The following is a 13438-nucleotide window of genomic DNA, read 5'->3' as shown; positions in this document are numbered from 1 at the left end:
CAATCGGGATATGCTGAACAACTTTCTCCCTCCTTGAAGGTACCGATCCCTCCCCCGCCATCGGCAATGGCTGCTTACCTGAACCGGTAACTGTGACCGTAGTCCCTGCCGAACCAACGCCCGATACTGTTTGTTCCACGGGAGCCTGCGGGGAAACAAAAGGACACGGTGCCTTCGCAGCATCTTTCGATTGCCGCAACTGCTTCATTATCGCCCTGGCTTCATCAGCCGTGGCCCCCTCGTTCTCTTTGCCCAACCATGCCGCCAACTGGGCAGCCAGCTCAGGAGGCATATCCTCCCCGTTCACAGGAGTGACTACCACAGGGATTGGTTGCCCCGCGTTCAGGACCGGAGTCGGGGCCTCGATCGGGGTGACCGGGTGCGCTGGAGGTGCTTCGGGAACCGGGGCCTCCCCACCCGATGCTCCCCTCTTGGCCCTTCTACCTCTCCCGTTAGGGACCACTCCCGGCAATGCTGGTCCGATGACTCTCTTAGGACCTCCCGCACCATTCATTGCCGCCATCTGCTTCTTCATATCCGCCATGTCCTTCATCAGCATACGAAGCATCTGATCGGTCCCGACCCGCTTTCCGACCTTCTTGCTAGGCATCGTCCACGTATGCTCCTCGAGGTCCTAGGCCAGGAAACTCCGGACTCACTGAAAGAATAAACACAAAAATTAAATTCTCAAAATTGGCTCTTCGTTCCGTCTCGAGCTCACGTGCAACGGGGAGGTGCAGCTTCAGAGCACAGGAACAAGAGGATGCTTCCTTGGCTTGTTGCGCCTTTTATCCTTCTTCGGGCGGGCGTGGACCCACCTCCAATCCGCCTCCGGGGCGTGGCTAGCGGTGTCGGTGTCTAGGACAACCCTCTCTTGGGCGGGAAAAGGCGCGCCCCGGCTACGCCGCTTCAGGCATACCAGCCGAGACTCGCCTCCCGCCCAAAATGGCTTCCCGGGGGGATCGGGGTACTCCACCATACGTTCGGGGGGACCGAGTGGTCGCCCCTTTCCATTAATAGGGCAGCCAAGCTCATTTTCTGCAGTCAGTGACTGATCTATTAAGGCGTTTCATGGCCAGCACAAAGTGGAAAAATGTTCAATATCATAAAATTGAATGAAGTAAATGTAATTTAGTATTTTTAACACAGTTTGGCTTCTGATCTCCATGACTCTTACTGAGGGAAGAGAGCACCCTGCAAGTCTACATTAGTAGAAACTTAGTGCTAGAAAGCTTTTAGTGCCTTTAGCACAATTTTTCCACAATGCCCAGCATTAGCCAGGCTCTTTTTAAAATGATTATACACTGCTTTTGAATGCATTTCTAGCATTATATTCACTCATAAAATGTCATCACAATTGCATATGTAATTGGTGGAAAATGACACCTATCCCTGTAATGCATATGTTGATGTTTTAGTTGTTGAGAATGACACGTTTATCCATCTTATGATTCTGACTGTGGTAGGTAGAGGTTGATGTCAGCTACTACATGTTGAACATGTTGACATTTCCAAGCTTTTAATTGTTGACTTGTACTACATAATTTTGTTGTTTTTAAAAGAATCATGAGGGTGGCTCACTTAAACATTTTGATCCAAATAAATCTTTTATGTCACATATTTTAGGCCAAGAATGCACTTGCGCATGGTTTACAATCTGCGCGTCATGACTGCGACTTACTGCGTGAACAATATGAAGAGGAGCAGGAGGCCAAGGCTGAGCTGCAACGAGCCCTGTCCAAAGCCAATGGAGAAGTTGCTCAGTGGAGGACCAAGTATGAGACAGATGCCATCCAGCGCACCGAGGAACTGGAAGAGGCCAAGTAGGTTTCTGTGACATCTGCATCTGCTTGCATTCCTATTTCTATATGTAATTACATAAAATCAGTTGATTTAATGTTGATAAAAGCCACAACACTTTACATATTTACAAACAATTGCACTAGAGGAAATCTGGAGATCTTTGAGATCCAGTCAAACAAATGCTTGGTAATTCCATTAGCATATGAGTATCCGAGTGATGCTCAAAGAATCGTCATGTTGGGTTCAGTGCAAACATTTTTGCACTTTGGCACAGTTATGTATATACAGCTGATGCAAACCAGAGACGAACAGGGCGTTTATTATTTGCTTCATAGAAAGTCTTTTTGATTTGGATCCAATGTTAACAGACTTTATTTTCAGGGCCCATATTCGAACAAATATGTTTTATGTATGTCTAGTAATGTCTTGTGTATCACTGGATTATGGCATGCAAGAGTTAAACATAAGTAAAATGTTCTTGACTTGAGCAAAGATGTGTGACCCTAGTAAAACTTATGACAGTTACTTACATTTATGATTCTGGATATAATAAATGGCTATTTCAGTCCTGGCTTTAACATTTCTTCTTGGGATGCTTTAAAGCATTATATTTAAGATATTGTTCTCAATCATAAGAGCTATTTGTTCTGCAAAGGAACTTCTGAAGTCTGGACAGCGCAGGTGTCACATCAGCCTTTTTAGACATTAAGTTGATTTATTGAAAGATATTTATGTCAACAAACACATAAGACCCATTGAGGACAGGCACCATTTCTGACGGTTGAAAAACTTATTTTTGTAACCTGAAAATGTTAAAATTTATCACTAAAATGCAAAAATTTAAGAAATGAGCTTAATCCGTGAAATACTCTCAGAAAATCTATAAAATAAACTCTGATATTAAAATCCCAACAACTCCCTATGTAGGTCTTATGCCTTTAATGATTTGGTAGCCGTCAGTCTAGAACCCAATACTTCACATTTATTTTTAAAATGTGAACCTGTCACTGTTTTGAAATAACTTGGTGATTTAGGGGATTTATGTATACAAATCAAGAAACAAATGCACAAGACTACAGTCCATATCTTCTTATCCACATTAGGAAGAAGCTTGCCCAGCGTCTACAGGATGCAGAAGAACTAATTGAAGCAGTTAATTCTAAATGTGCCTCATTGGAAAAGACAAAACAGAGACTTCAGGGTGAAGTTGAAGATCTTATGATTGACGTAGAGAGGTCAAACGCAGCATGTGCAGCTCTTGACAAGAAGCAGAAGAACTTTGATAAGGTAATATGGGAAAACCTTTGTGGAATGTTTTACAATTATACATTACTGAATTCCTCAAAAACTTTAACACAGTGTATTTAGGAAAATCTATAAGAAAAAGTTATTTTCTGTGAATACATTGTTTAAGGTGGGAAACATATTTTTCTGTTTGTTAGTTAAAAACACAACGTTTCAAATTCTCTTCTTTGCAATAAGGGAAGGTCCAATATTGAACTGTTATTTGGATAAACACCCCCCAGCTTATTTTCCTTTATGCAAACCAGAAAAATGTAATTTACATTTTAGTTTACAAATCAGATCCTAATATGTCATAATCCAGAGTTTGCTATGTAATTGAAGAAGATGTTCAGGGCTTAATTGTAAATAAGCACCAACTTCTACCTCATCATGCAACATTAAAACTAATAAGCTATTCTGGCTTTACCTCCAAAAGGGACCAACAGACCCATAATGTTCATTGCCCTAACTTTAGACTTCAAGATGGACATATTTAAGAATACCAGATGGCAAGAATACAGAATGCAGGTTGTGGATTCTTGTAAAACAGTTAATACTTACACCACCAACAGAAAGCTAGAAGGGTAAAGAAGTTTCAGAGGAGAGGATCTGAAGTCTTGCTGTCAACAAAAGTGGACATCTAAACAAGAAATCACCCCGCTTCTTAACAACATATCTGAAACAAGGAACTATCCATGTGCTCTTACTGAGGGAAGAGAGTACCACATTTTATAAATGTTTCAAATAATGTAGTGCTTTACTAAATGCATTAGAAATAAGTCTTAACACACACATTTCCGATCCCACCAGGATTTCAACAATGGCGCGCCACATTTCTAGCGATATATAGTCTAGAAACAGCTATATATAGAAAGAAAGGACGTGCTTAACTCAAAAAGGGCTTGAAAATATGGGACCCACTGGTCAAGTGGATGCGGGAACAAAATGGGAGTGGCTAGGCTTCTATCCAGTTTTTAACTAGTTATAGTACACACTATTAGGAAATTATTATTGAGGAAATATACATGAAGATATTCTTTATTGTGTATGTTTGTTCTGGATGTACCTGAAATGTACCTTAAATGGTTTTGTCAAGATTTCCTACGCAATATGAAAATCTTGTTTTTTTTGTATGTTCTGTCGCTCTCCTTTAATGTGTATGTACTGTCTGAGGAGTGTTGGGGGTGGAGAGAGGGGGTAGTTTGTTTAACTGGAATACTTAATAAAAATGATTTTTAAAAAAATACATCTTAAGACACTCATTCCCATAAACTGAAAGGTAATTCTAGTGGACACCTTATTCTTCAACATTTAGGAATGCTAATTTAGGTAACCCCATTGCACTCTTGGCACACTTGGCTATTTACCACTGTTTGCCAGAGTAAATATTCACTCCAGCACATGCAGTTTCAAAACAAAAATGCTGTATTCACGCCCAATATGAGAGAAGGTATTGTACCAATAACAACTGGAAGGGTGACTTCATGGGACTGGCCTATGACACAATATTAAAAACTCTTGAGAGAATATGAGGATTGTTGAGTGGTGGCTCCTTCTGACATCTAGACCTTGAAGGCAGTCAACCCATACACCGGTTTTTCGCTGTAATGAAAAAACAAATCAGGCCCTCCTGCCCAATTCTAAAAAGATATCAGTGGAGGCAAAATATGTTGTAACCTGACATACAATGTTGTATACACAATAGAAGCAAAACGTTTCGGAGAGCTCAGGAGCACACAGATGGCATTTAGGTGATTTGGGTAAAAAATAGAATAATTATTTGACTTTTGGTCTGAGAGAAAACAGATATTCTGAGAGAATCTCTGTTAAGATTCAACTGTAATGGAAGATTAACATGTGTTCTAACTTGTAAGTGGTATGATTCCATAGGTCCTGGCAGAATGGAAACAAAAGCATGATGAAGCCCAGGCTGAACTTGAAGCCTCTCTGAAAGAGACGCGGTCCTTGAGCACAGAACTGTTCAAAACGAAGAATGCCTATGAGGAATCCTTGGACCAGCTGGAGACTCTCAAGAGAGAAAATAAAAACCTTCAGCGTAAGTACTGAATTCAGCCAGGGTGTCCTTGCTTTGTAGGCATAAATACATATTTTATAGATGTAACGTTTTTAAAGCTAAGTGCCCAAATACGTTTCAGTACTATTTCAGACTTTTCCTCATCCTATTTGGGTTGTTTGGTATAATACAGATTGTCTACTCATATAGGGGTTACAAACATACTTGAAATGAAAGTGTGGTATCCTCGGTTAGTACATGTGGGTTGTAAAATGTAGAATGCTTGCTTAGAATGTTACAGGGCTGTAGAATGTGGTCAGTAAGTTATCTGCTGACTGCCATTATGGATGGGACGTTTCTGATGCTATTCCCTACTTAATAAACTATGCTGTTAATACTTGTGCCTGCTGAATGTTGCACTTTTCTTCAGAATGGTTCATTCACAGTTTATAACGCTGAAGCTCTGACATACCAATGCAGATATTTGTCATGATTTGTGCTTTGTGTTGCACATACCCTTTTACTGGTAGTGATGTCACTGCTTTGCAGAGCTCTGTACCACTGGAAATGGTACCAAAGCATAAAGAGACCATGTATGCTAGTCACAGGTCTTTGTGGTTTGGTCTTGTCTTGTGACAGGGTTATTATGTCGGTAGTGTCAATGGGGTAAGGTGTTCTGACCTCATTGAGATCATCATGCACATCATTACAGTGGGCTGCTCTAGCCTCCTCATAATGACATCATCCTGATGACTATATGGTGGCGCCTAATGTAGAGCGCTTTTATAGTATAAGGATCGAATGGCACAGCCTCTTATAGAATGTGGATCTATATTGTAAAGTCAACTTGGTATATCCCCTAATAGGATAGCATACCGTTTATGAATATTTGGTCTGATAGACTCAGACTGGGTTGTAAAACTATAAGACTGGTGCTCTATTTTTTTGAATATTGACTCTTATGTACATGATAACAATAGGAGTTTGAAGCATTAAAAGACAACTCATGTACTTTGAGAGAGCTGAGTGCAGTAATATTAGATGTAGTGTAGGGTACGGCAGATGTTTTATAATGGTATTAGAAAGCAGCCTTAGAAGGAAGCCACTGTGGATTATGCATTTTTTGTATTGCAAGTGGAAATATGGGTTCATATACGTCACAAAGGTAGTGTATTTATCTTTAAGTGGAATGCTGTGCACATTATGATTGTTACGCGTGGTAGTTTTAGAAGCAGTCTCCAGCACTTCAGTGAGGTGAAGCGGGTTGAAAAACTGCACTGAGAAGAAGTTATAAGGTTGGGGTGCTGTATCATCATGATGAGCATAATTTTTTTCAAAAATTAGGTATTCAGCTTATAAACGTTAATATTCTTATATTGTCATGATATTTCAAGGTGGCTGTAGAGAAGAAAACATTTTTGTCTTCTATAGACTTCAAATAACTGGAATACTCATGATTTTCTAGCATATATTACTAACAAATCGCAACTGTTGATCTTAATAATATATTGTGTAATTAGTTCTCCATACTATGTACCGAATGGCCAATTTTAATAATGACATGCCAGATACAACAACACATTGTTTTTCACATTTATAGAGGAGATATCTGACCTAACCGAACAAATTGCTGAAGGTAGCAAAAGTATTCACGAACTGGAAAAAGCTAAGAAACAAACTGAACAAGAGAAATCCGAACTCCAATCTGCTTTGGAAGAAGCCGAGGCAAGTACATACAGTTAAAGCCATACTGGCCAAAACTATTTATGTTTTTATGTAGAGATTAATTTAAGTGCTGCAATACTTCTTAATGTTTTCAGGCATCCTTAGAACATGAAGAAGCTAAAATCCTGCGTGTCCAACTTGAGCTGAACCAGGTGAAATCTGAGATTGATAGAAAGATTGCAGAGAAAGACGAGGAAATCGATCAAATCAAGCGGAATAGCCAGAGGGCCATGGAATCCCTACAAAGCACCCTTGAATCTGAGATCAGGAGCAGGAATGATGCCCTCAGGCTAAAGAAGAAGATGGAAGGAGATCTCAATGAGATGGAAATCCAGTTGGGACATGCCAACCGCCAGGCAGCTGAAGCACAGAAACAGCTTAGGAATGTGCAAGGGCAACTCAAGGTAAATGATCCAATTGGCTGTCTTTACTTTTTCCGAGCTGTATTACCAACTGTCAATAGATGGCAAATCACACTCTGTTTCTTCCATTCCAAAAAGGATGCCCAAATTCACCTGGATGATGCTCTTCGAAGCAATGAAGATTTGAAAGAACAGGTGGCTATGGTTGAGCGAAGAAGCAACCTGATGGCTGCAGAAATTGAGGAGATGAGAGCTGCTCTGGAACAGACGGAGCGTGGCCGCAAAGTAGCTGAACATGAACTTCTCGATGTCACTGAGCGGGTGCAGCTGCTGCACACTCAGGTATACTGAAAGTTTCTCAGTGCGAACATGTTTGCTCATGCGTTTTACTTTAATATTACCGCTTCAATTGACGGTGACACCTTTAATTCCACAGAACACTAGTCTCATCAATACGAAGAAGAAGATGGAGACGGATATTTCTCAGCTACAGAGTGAAGTAGACGAAAGCATCCAGGAGGCTAGAAATGCAGAAGAAAAGGCGAAAAAGGCAATCACAGATGTAAGTACTTGTTGTCCTTAGTAAAATTGTAATTCAATTGGGATATCAGTATTTGTTTTTTATTCTTGGAAATGCATTGCCGGGGAAGCTCTTAAAGTAAACTTAATTCAAGTAGGGCACCTGCCTTTACCAGGTTATCAACTTTAAATGTGCAGAGAAGTTTATTTTCAGCAGAGCAGTGCTTGATATAGCCTCGGGTTAAAGGCGGAAAGGAAGAGAAAGATAGAAATCATGGACATAGAAAGCAAGGATGAGAAAAGAGTCAAGAAGTGTGACAGATATGGGCAGAGGGATGTGGCATCCTTGACATTTGATAAAGGAGGGTGTCAACTTCTGAACAAAACGTTTAGCATGGCCCCTATCCTTTAACAAATTAGGCATCGTAGCAGACATCCAGGTGGAAACATTATACTGAAAGTGCCTTCTCAGGTAATAATCACAGTACATACCCAATGTACAGTTTGGAAAAACATGATGTCTTTCAGCGACAGTACTATAGCAGCATTACGGGCCACACCAGACTTTTCTACCAGTGAGTTCCTAGTCTCCATTGCAATATCAAGGCAGATGGGTTCATTGTACTTACACTGATTCATCTTCACTTTATTGATTACACTTTCCTAAGGTGCGTTTTAAGTGTAAAAGTTTGAAAAATCCCAAGTGTAGGCAGAATTATAAAGATGACCAGATGAGGTAGCAAAAGAAGAAAGCCGTTATTTCTCTGAGCTCCTCTTTTGTCATTTGCATCTGGCTTTCTGGAAAACCCTCAGTAAAGAGAGCATTCCTTCAGGAAGGACTGAGGAGTAAGGCCTACTCCTCTTTCCTCTGAGCAAAGAATGATGACTCTTGGCCACAGCGGTGTGCTTTAGTCAAGCCTTGCCAGGGCATTGCAGTGACATCACAGTTTTACGCAAAAGGCTATTGAAAGATAGTTGTAAGTTCATTGCTGTGTATAAGATGTGTTCAATATTATCCCCACTCAGGCATAACATATTATGAATGGGTTTTAATGCAGCCGAAACACACTCTCAGCTTCACTGTCTCAGAGCTAGTGCAGTAGATGTACTCATGGTCACTGCTGATATTCCTGCAGGCTTTGCTAAAATGATTCCATCTAAAATACTCTTAAGGTACCAGAATATCGCAACTAAAATACAATTTGACAGAAACATTGTTTCTTATATATTGTGTATAAAAATATTAGCCAATTGGAAATAATGGAAAATCCACAGACAATGGCTTGATACTTTTGTAGATGATATTCCTATCAGACAATATTTTTGCTAATGATAGTCTAAATCATCTCAATAAAGATACTATCCCGAACTCTACTTGCCAGTTGGGTAAACTGTTCACTCTTTCACTTCCATCTACTTCTCAATACTTAAGAGTTAAAGCAAGTAGCTTAACATCAAATGTGCATAATGAAATTGTGTACTGCACACTTCATTTTTGATTGAAACCTGTATCACAAAAGAGGTGGCACCTGCTTATTATGGCTTTTGCTTTCCATGCACAGGCAGCCATGATGGCTGAGGAGCTGAAGAAGGAACAGGACACAAGTTCCCACCTTGAGAGGATGAAAAAGAACTTGGATCAGACAGTGAAGGACCTGCAGCACCGCCTGGATGAGGCTGAGCAGCTGGCGTTGAAGGGTGGCAAGAAGGCGCTTCAGAAACTGGAAGCCAGGGTATGGACCTCTGATGCAAATGCAATTAATAGCACAATACTTACTCAGTTTGGGGCACCACTTGATCCTTCAGTCTTTTCAATGTCTCCTCATCAAAATATTTATTCTATACACATACGAGTAATACTTACACAATCTCTTTACAACTTTATCAATATCTGTACAACATTATCACAAACATATTTAAACTATCAATAGAAGTAGAAATGTTGGCTTAATCAAAATATAACCAAGGCAGAGTGAAAGTAAGTCTTCCCTATAATACTTTGAGGGGGTTGACTGTAAATTCATGGCTGTTTTTCACAGAATGTGCATTTGCACTCACAAATGAAATTACACGCACATTAAATGGCATGAGTAAATGTCCTCACAGGAGCAGAGAGTGGGTGTTGATGGATTCAAAAGTGGGGAAAACATGACAGGCATTTGGTACATTAACTGTCTAAATATGACTTACTATTATTCTTGTCAAGGACAAGGGTAAATCTGCAGTCAGTGTGTCAATTGATGAGATGTACACCCCGGGGTGGGCAAGAAATGGGTTTCTCACTGGAGAAAAAGTATTTTCTTAGGGTGAGTGGGCAACAAGGAAAATGTGAGCCGTAAATAGCGGGTACCTAATATATGTGTAAATGTACATCTGCTACATTTACTCATTCTGATGCATATAAGTAATCCTCAGTAGCTGTACCTATCACGTCTTCTTAAGATTGAACATTTCAAAATATTTGAAAATTAGCATAAAATAATGGAGTAAACTCATAAATATAGACAAACGTTTTTATTAACTGTTCTCATAAGGCCTCTAGCTAGTGAATGCAAAGTGCCATGCATAGACATTGCCATACAGCTCAAGAAGATAGGTTTAGTCATGTAAAACTTGTCAAAGATATGATTAAACAGATAACCAGTCCCGACAAGTTGGTCAGATGTTAACAAGAAAGATGACTAGAATAAAATGTTGAAAATATGTCAAAGCAAAAGAACTGTTCAAGAGCACTAAATGAAATAGTAATTTCACAAAAAAAATCATCTTTCAGGTGCATGAACTGGAGAATGAACTTGAGGCAGAACAGAAGCGTGGAGTAGAAGCCATTAAGGGAATGCGCAAGTATGAGAGGCGCCTCAAGGAGGTCACCTACCAGGTAACTAGGGTGGACTGGGTTTTGGGAACTTTGTTGAGCATTAATAACAACAAAATGTTGTCATTTTCCCACTTGGAATGACAAACTGTGCTTTTATTTACAGTCTGAAGAGGATAAAAAGAATGTCCTTAGGCTCCAGGACTTGGTGGACAAGTTGCAGTTGAAGGTGAAAGCATACAAGAGACAAGTAGAGGATGTTGTAAGTACTTTATACAAATTCCAACTCACTATATAACATAGAATTGTATCGTCCTAAACAAGCTCTTTGTAAGACCACAATTCCTCTTTTCAGTTGAGAGATTATTGCAATCATTTCAATCAAATATTTTGAAAATATATTTTTTCAAAGTGAGTAAGAGACAGCAGGTACGTATTCCAGTTATACCACATACTGCCCATAACAGTGTTAGTATTAAGAGGAGTCATCTGATAATACACTGAGAAACCTTTTCTAGAGCACTGGGTAGAAAAGACAATCTTAGATAGTTGTAGAAAGAATAATGCTGAACCTCAATTGGCCTCAGTTGGCCTAACGGCTAGGGTGGTCGACCTCGAATCTGGGGTACCGGATTTGAGTCTCAGCAATGACGCTGAACATCCTGTGATTCTGGGTAAATCACTTAATCTCCCCATGCCTAACATAAAATGAATGTGTCTTCGTGTAACACAATGAATGTGTTTACATTTAACGCAACTAGTGCTATGTAAAGCATTCTGATACCCGATACCGGGTCAAGTTTGCGCTATATAAAAACTCAGTAAAAAAAAAAGCCTATTAACATATGCCCAACACGCTGGTGTTCCATTCTGGATCAAGACTAGAAAGGAAGGACAATAGCAGAGACTGGAACATTCTGGAATTAACTTTCTTAGAGGGGACCATACGTCCTTTCAGCTTGACCATACTCATTTATAACATTGATGGTAAATGTGATTTAGAGGCATACAGTAGAATTGAAACTATGAAATTTACAATTTTATAAAGATGTGCAGCGGACCAGTTTCAACGCAAACGTTTACGCCCTAGTAAGTGTGTGGGGTCTGATCAGCTAAGATGCAGGAAACTAGTGTAATTGTATGTTCTCATATATGGGTTGATGTGTTACTACATATGTTAATCTAGGATCAGTTATGTAGTTGCATTCACAGCTTCTAAGGTGCTCAGGCATCTTCTTTGTTACACACAATGTTGTTTAGATTTGAATGATGGAACAAGTGAGTAAACGGGAAGTCATACACTGAAACATTCTAAGCTGATAATGAGTTACACTTACTCAGACTGCATTAACAGAACACTGTGTTATACCGGTTTCAGGAGGAACAGGCGAACACCCACCTGTCTAGATTCAGAAAGACTCAGCATGAGCTGGAGGAGGCTGCAGAGCGCGCAGACATTGCAGAGTCTCAGGTCAACAAACTGAGAGTGAAAAGCCGTGACATTGGCATGGGCAAGGTAAGAGCTGGGCTTTGGGCATTCTGTTGAATTAGAGAATAAAGTAAGTGTGGCCTGGAAGACTTGCACATGAACAGCGGCTTTGTCTTCAACTGGTGTGCATGCACTAATAAATCCATCGACAATGCTTTAGGAAGCATGCATACGCTGGCAATGCCAGCACCAAGGGCCACAAGGGTTGTTTCGCAGGGAGCATGGAATCCAGAATATTACACTTTATCTGTCTAATCTTAGTATAAACTAGTATTTGATTTCATATCTGCATATGCTGCTGCCATAATAAATAGAAATCATACATTTCACTTGTCACAGAGCTTGGGGTGTAAGGGGCAGAATGACATAGATTATGGCTGAGTTATCATTTTGCACATCCTTCACTACCCTCTGATAACAAGAGGGAAGAAATGCCATCTAAAAAGGGTTCTTGCTTATTAATTGAATTTATTTATCACTTAGCATTATTATTCTTTGTTGAAATGGTTGCTTACCATTCTTAACTATTGTATTGTTATTTGCATTCCAGAAAGCTGAAGAATGAGAACGCCTGACTGTTAGAAGCGGAAGAAGTGCATAGAATATGAACTTCTTTGTGTTTATACTGTAAATCTTGTCATGTACACACAAGTGTAAAGGGTAATAAATGTGAAGCAAATTTCATAATTCATTGTTTTTTGCTGTTATTTTTTGGATGTGGCTGGAGATAACCAAATGTTCAGATAATTTGTTTACAAAAAATGGCAGGTCTTTCAGTGGGTGGTAAAGGGAATTGTACAGTGACATGTGAGTAAATCTGGCTGTTTAAGTTCTGCATAGCCCACTGCATCTATGGTATAATCAGCTAAACATAAAACACGATTATAAAGTCATTAAGCCAAGAAGAGCTGAAATAAGGACACAGATTACATACAAACTAATACCAAAGGCAAAACCATTCACTTACTTATATATTTGCACTACTGTCAAGGTACTGCAATAAAATCGATTTTACAACCTTGAAGAGAACACAGTTCTAAACAATAAGCATATTTTTTATTTAAAAGATTAATGCTATCACATTTCTTCATGTTTTGCATTAGGTTTTATATCTAAGAGGCTACATGGCAATTCTGTGGTTTCAGGACCTGTTGAAGCTTTGCTATTTTGGTATAGAGCACTTAAAACATACATAAATATATAGCGTATCAATGTTACCGTCCCTCACTGTCACCCTAGATGTTATGTTATGTTATGTTAATAACTTTTATTCGGCGCACAGCTGCCCCAGCGAAGGGGCGTCCTGGCGCCTGATCAAGTACCACAACACAACAGGTCAGAGCTGAAAAGAAAGGGAATCAATTAGCAGAGGCAAACAGGTGGGTTTTAATAGCGGGTCTGAAAAGAGTCAGGCTATTTAGGGCGCG

General features: G+C 39.7%; 1 protein-coding gene across 1 annotated transcript in view; it reads left to right on the top strand.

The window, feature by feature from the left end:
• LOC147701930 (myosin heavy chain, skeletal muscle, adult-like) overlaps positions 1-12698 on the top strand; it is a 42535-nt gene extending 29837 nt beyond the window's left edge. The window contains exons 30-41 of the mRNA XM_086930556.1: positions 1627-1823; positions 2907-3090; positions 4978-5143; positions 6702-6826; positions 6922-7230; positions 7327-7530; positions 7625-7750; positions 9270-9440; positions 10481-10585; positions 10689-10784; positions 11901-12038; positions 12562-12698. Coding sequence (XP_086786682.1) covers positions 1627-1823; positions 2907-3090; positions 4978-5143; positions 6702-6826; positions 6922-7230; positions 7327-7530; positions 7625-7750; positions 9270-9440; positions 10481-10585; positions 10689-10784; positions 11901-12038; positions 12562-12576 — 1836 coding nt within the window. The 3' untranslated portion in view covers positions 12577-12698. The remainder of the gene's footprint in view (positions 1-1626; positions 1824-2906; positions 3091-4977; positions 5144-6701; positions 6827-6921; positions 7231-7326; positions 7531-7624; positions 7751-9269; positions 9441-10480; positions 10586-10688; positions 10785-11900; positions 12039-12561) is intronic.
• Positions 12699-13438: the final 740 nt, after the last annotated feature.

The sequence above is a fragment of the Lissotriton vulgaris genome, chromosome 7 (genome assembly GCF_964263255.1).
Source record: "Lissotriton vulgaris chromosome 7, aLisVul1.2, whole genome shotgun sequence".
In the NCBI taxonomy this organism is placed as follows: Eukaryota; Metazoa; Chordata; class Amphibia; order Caudata; family Salamandridae; genus Lissotriton; species Lissotriton vulgaris.
This window is presented reverse-complemented; position numbering and strand designations above follow the sequence as displayed.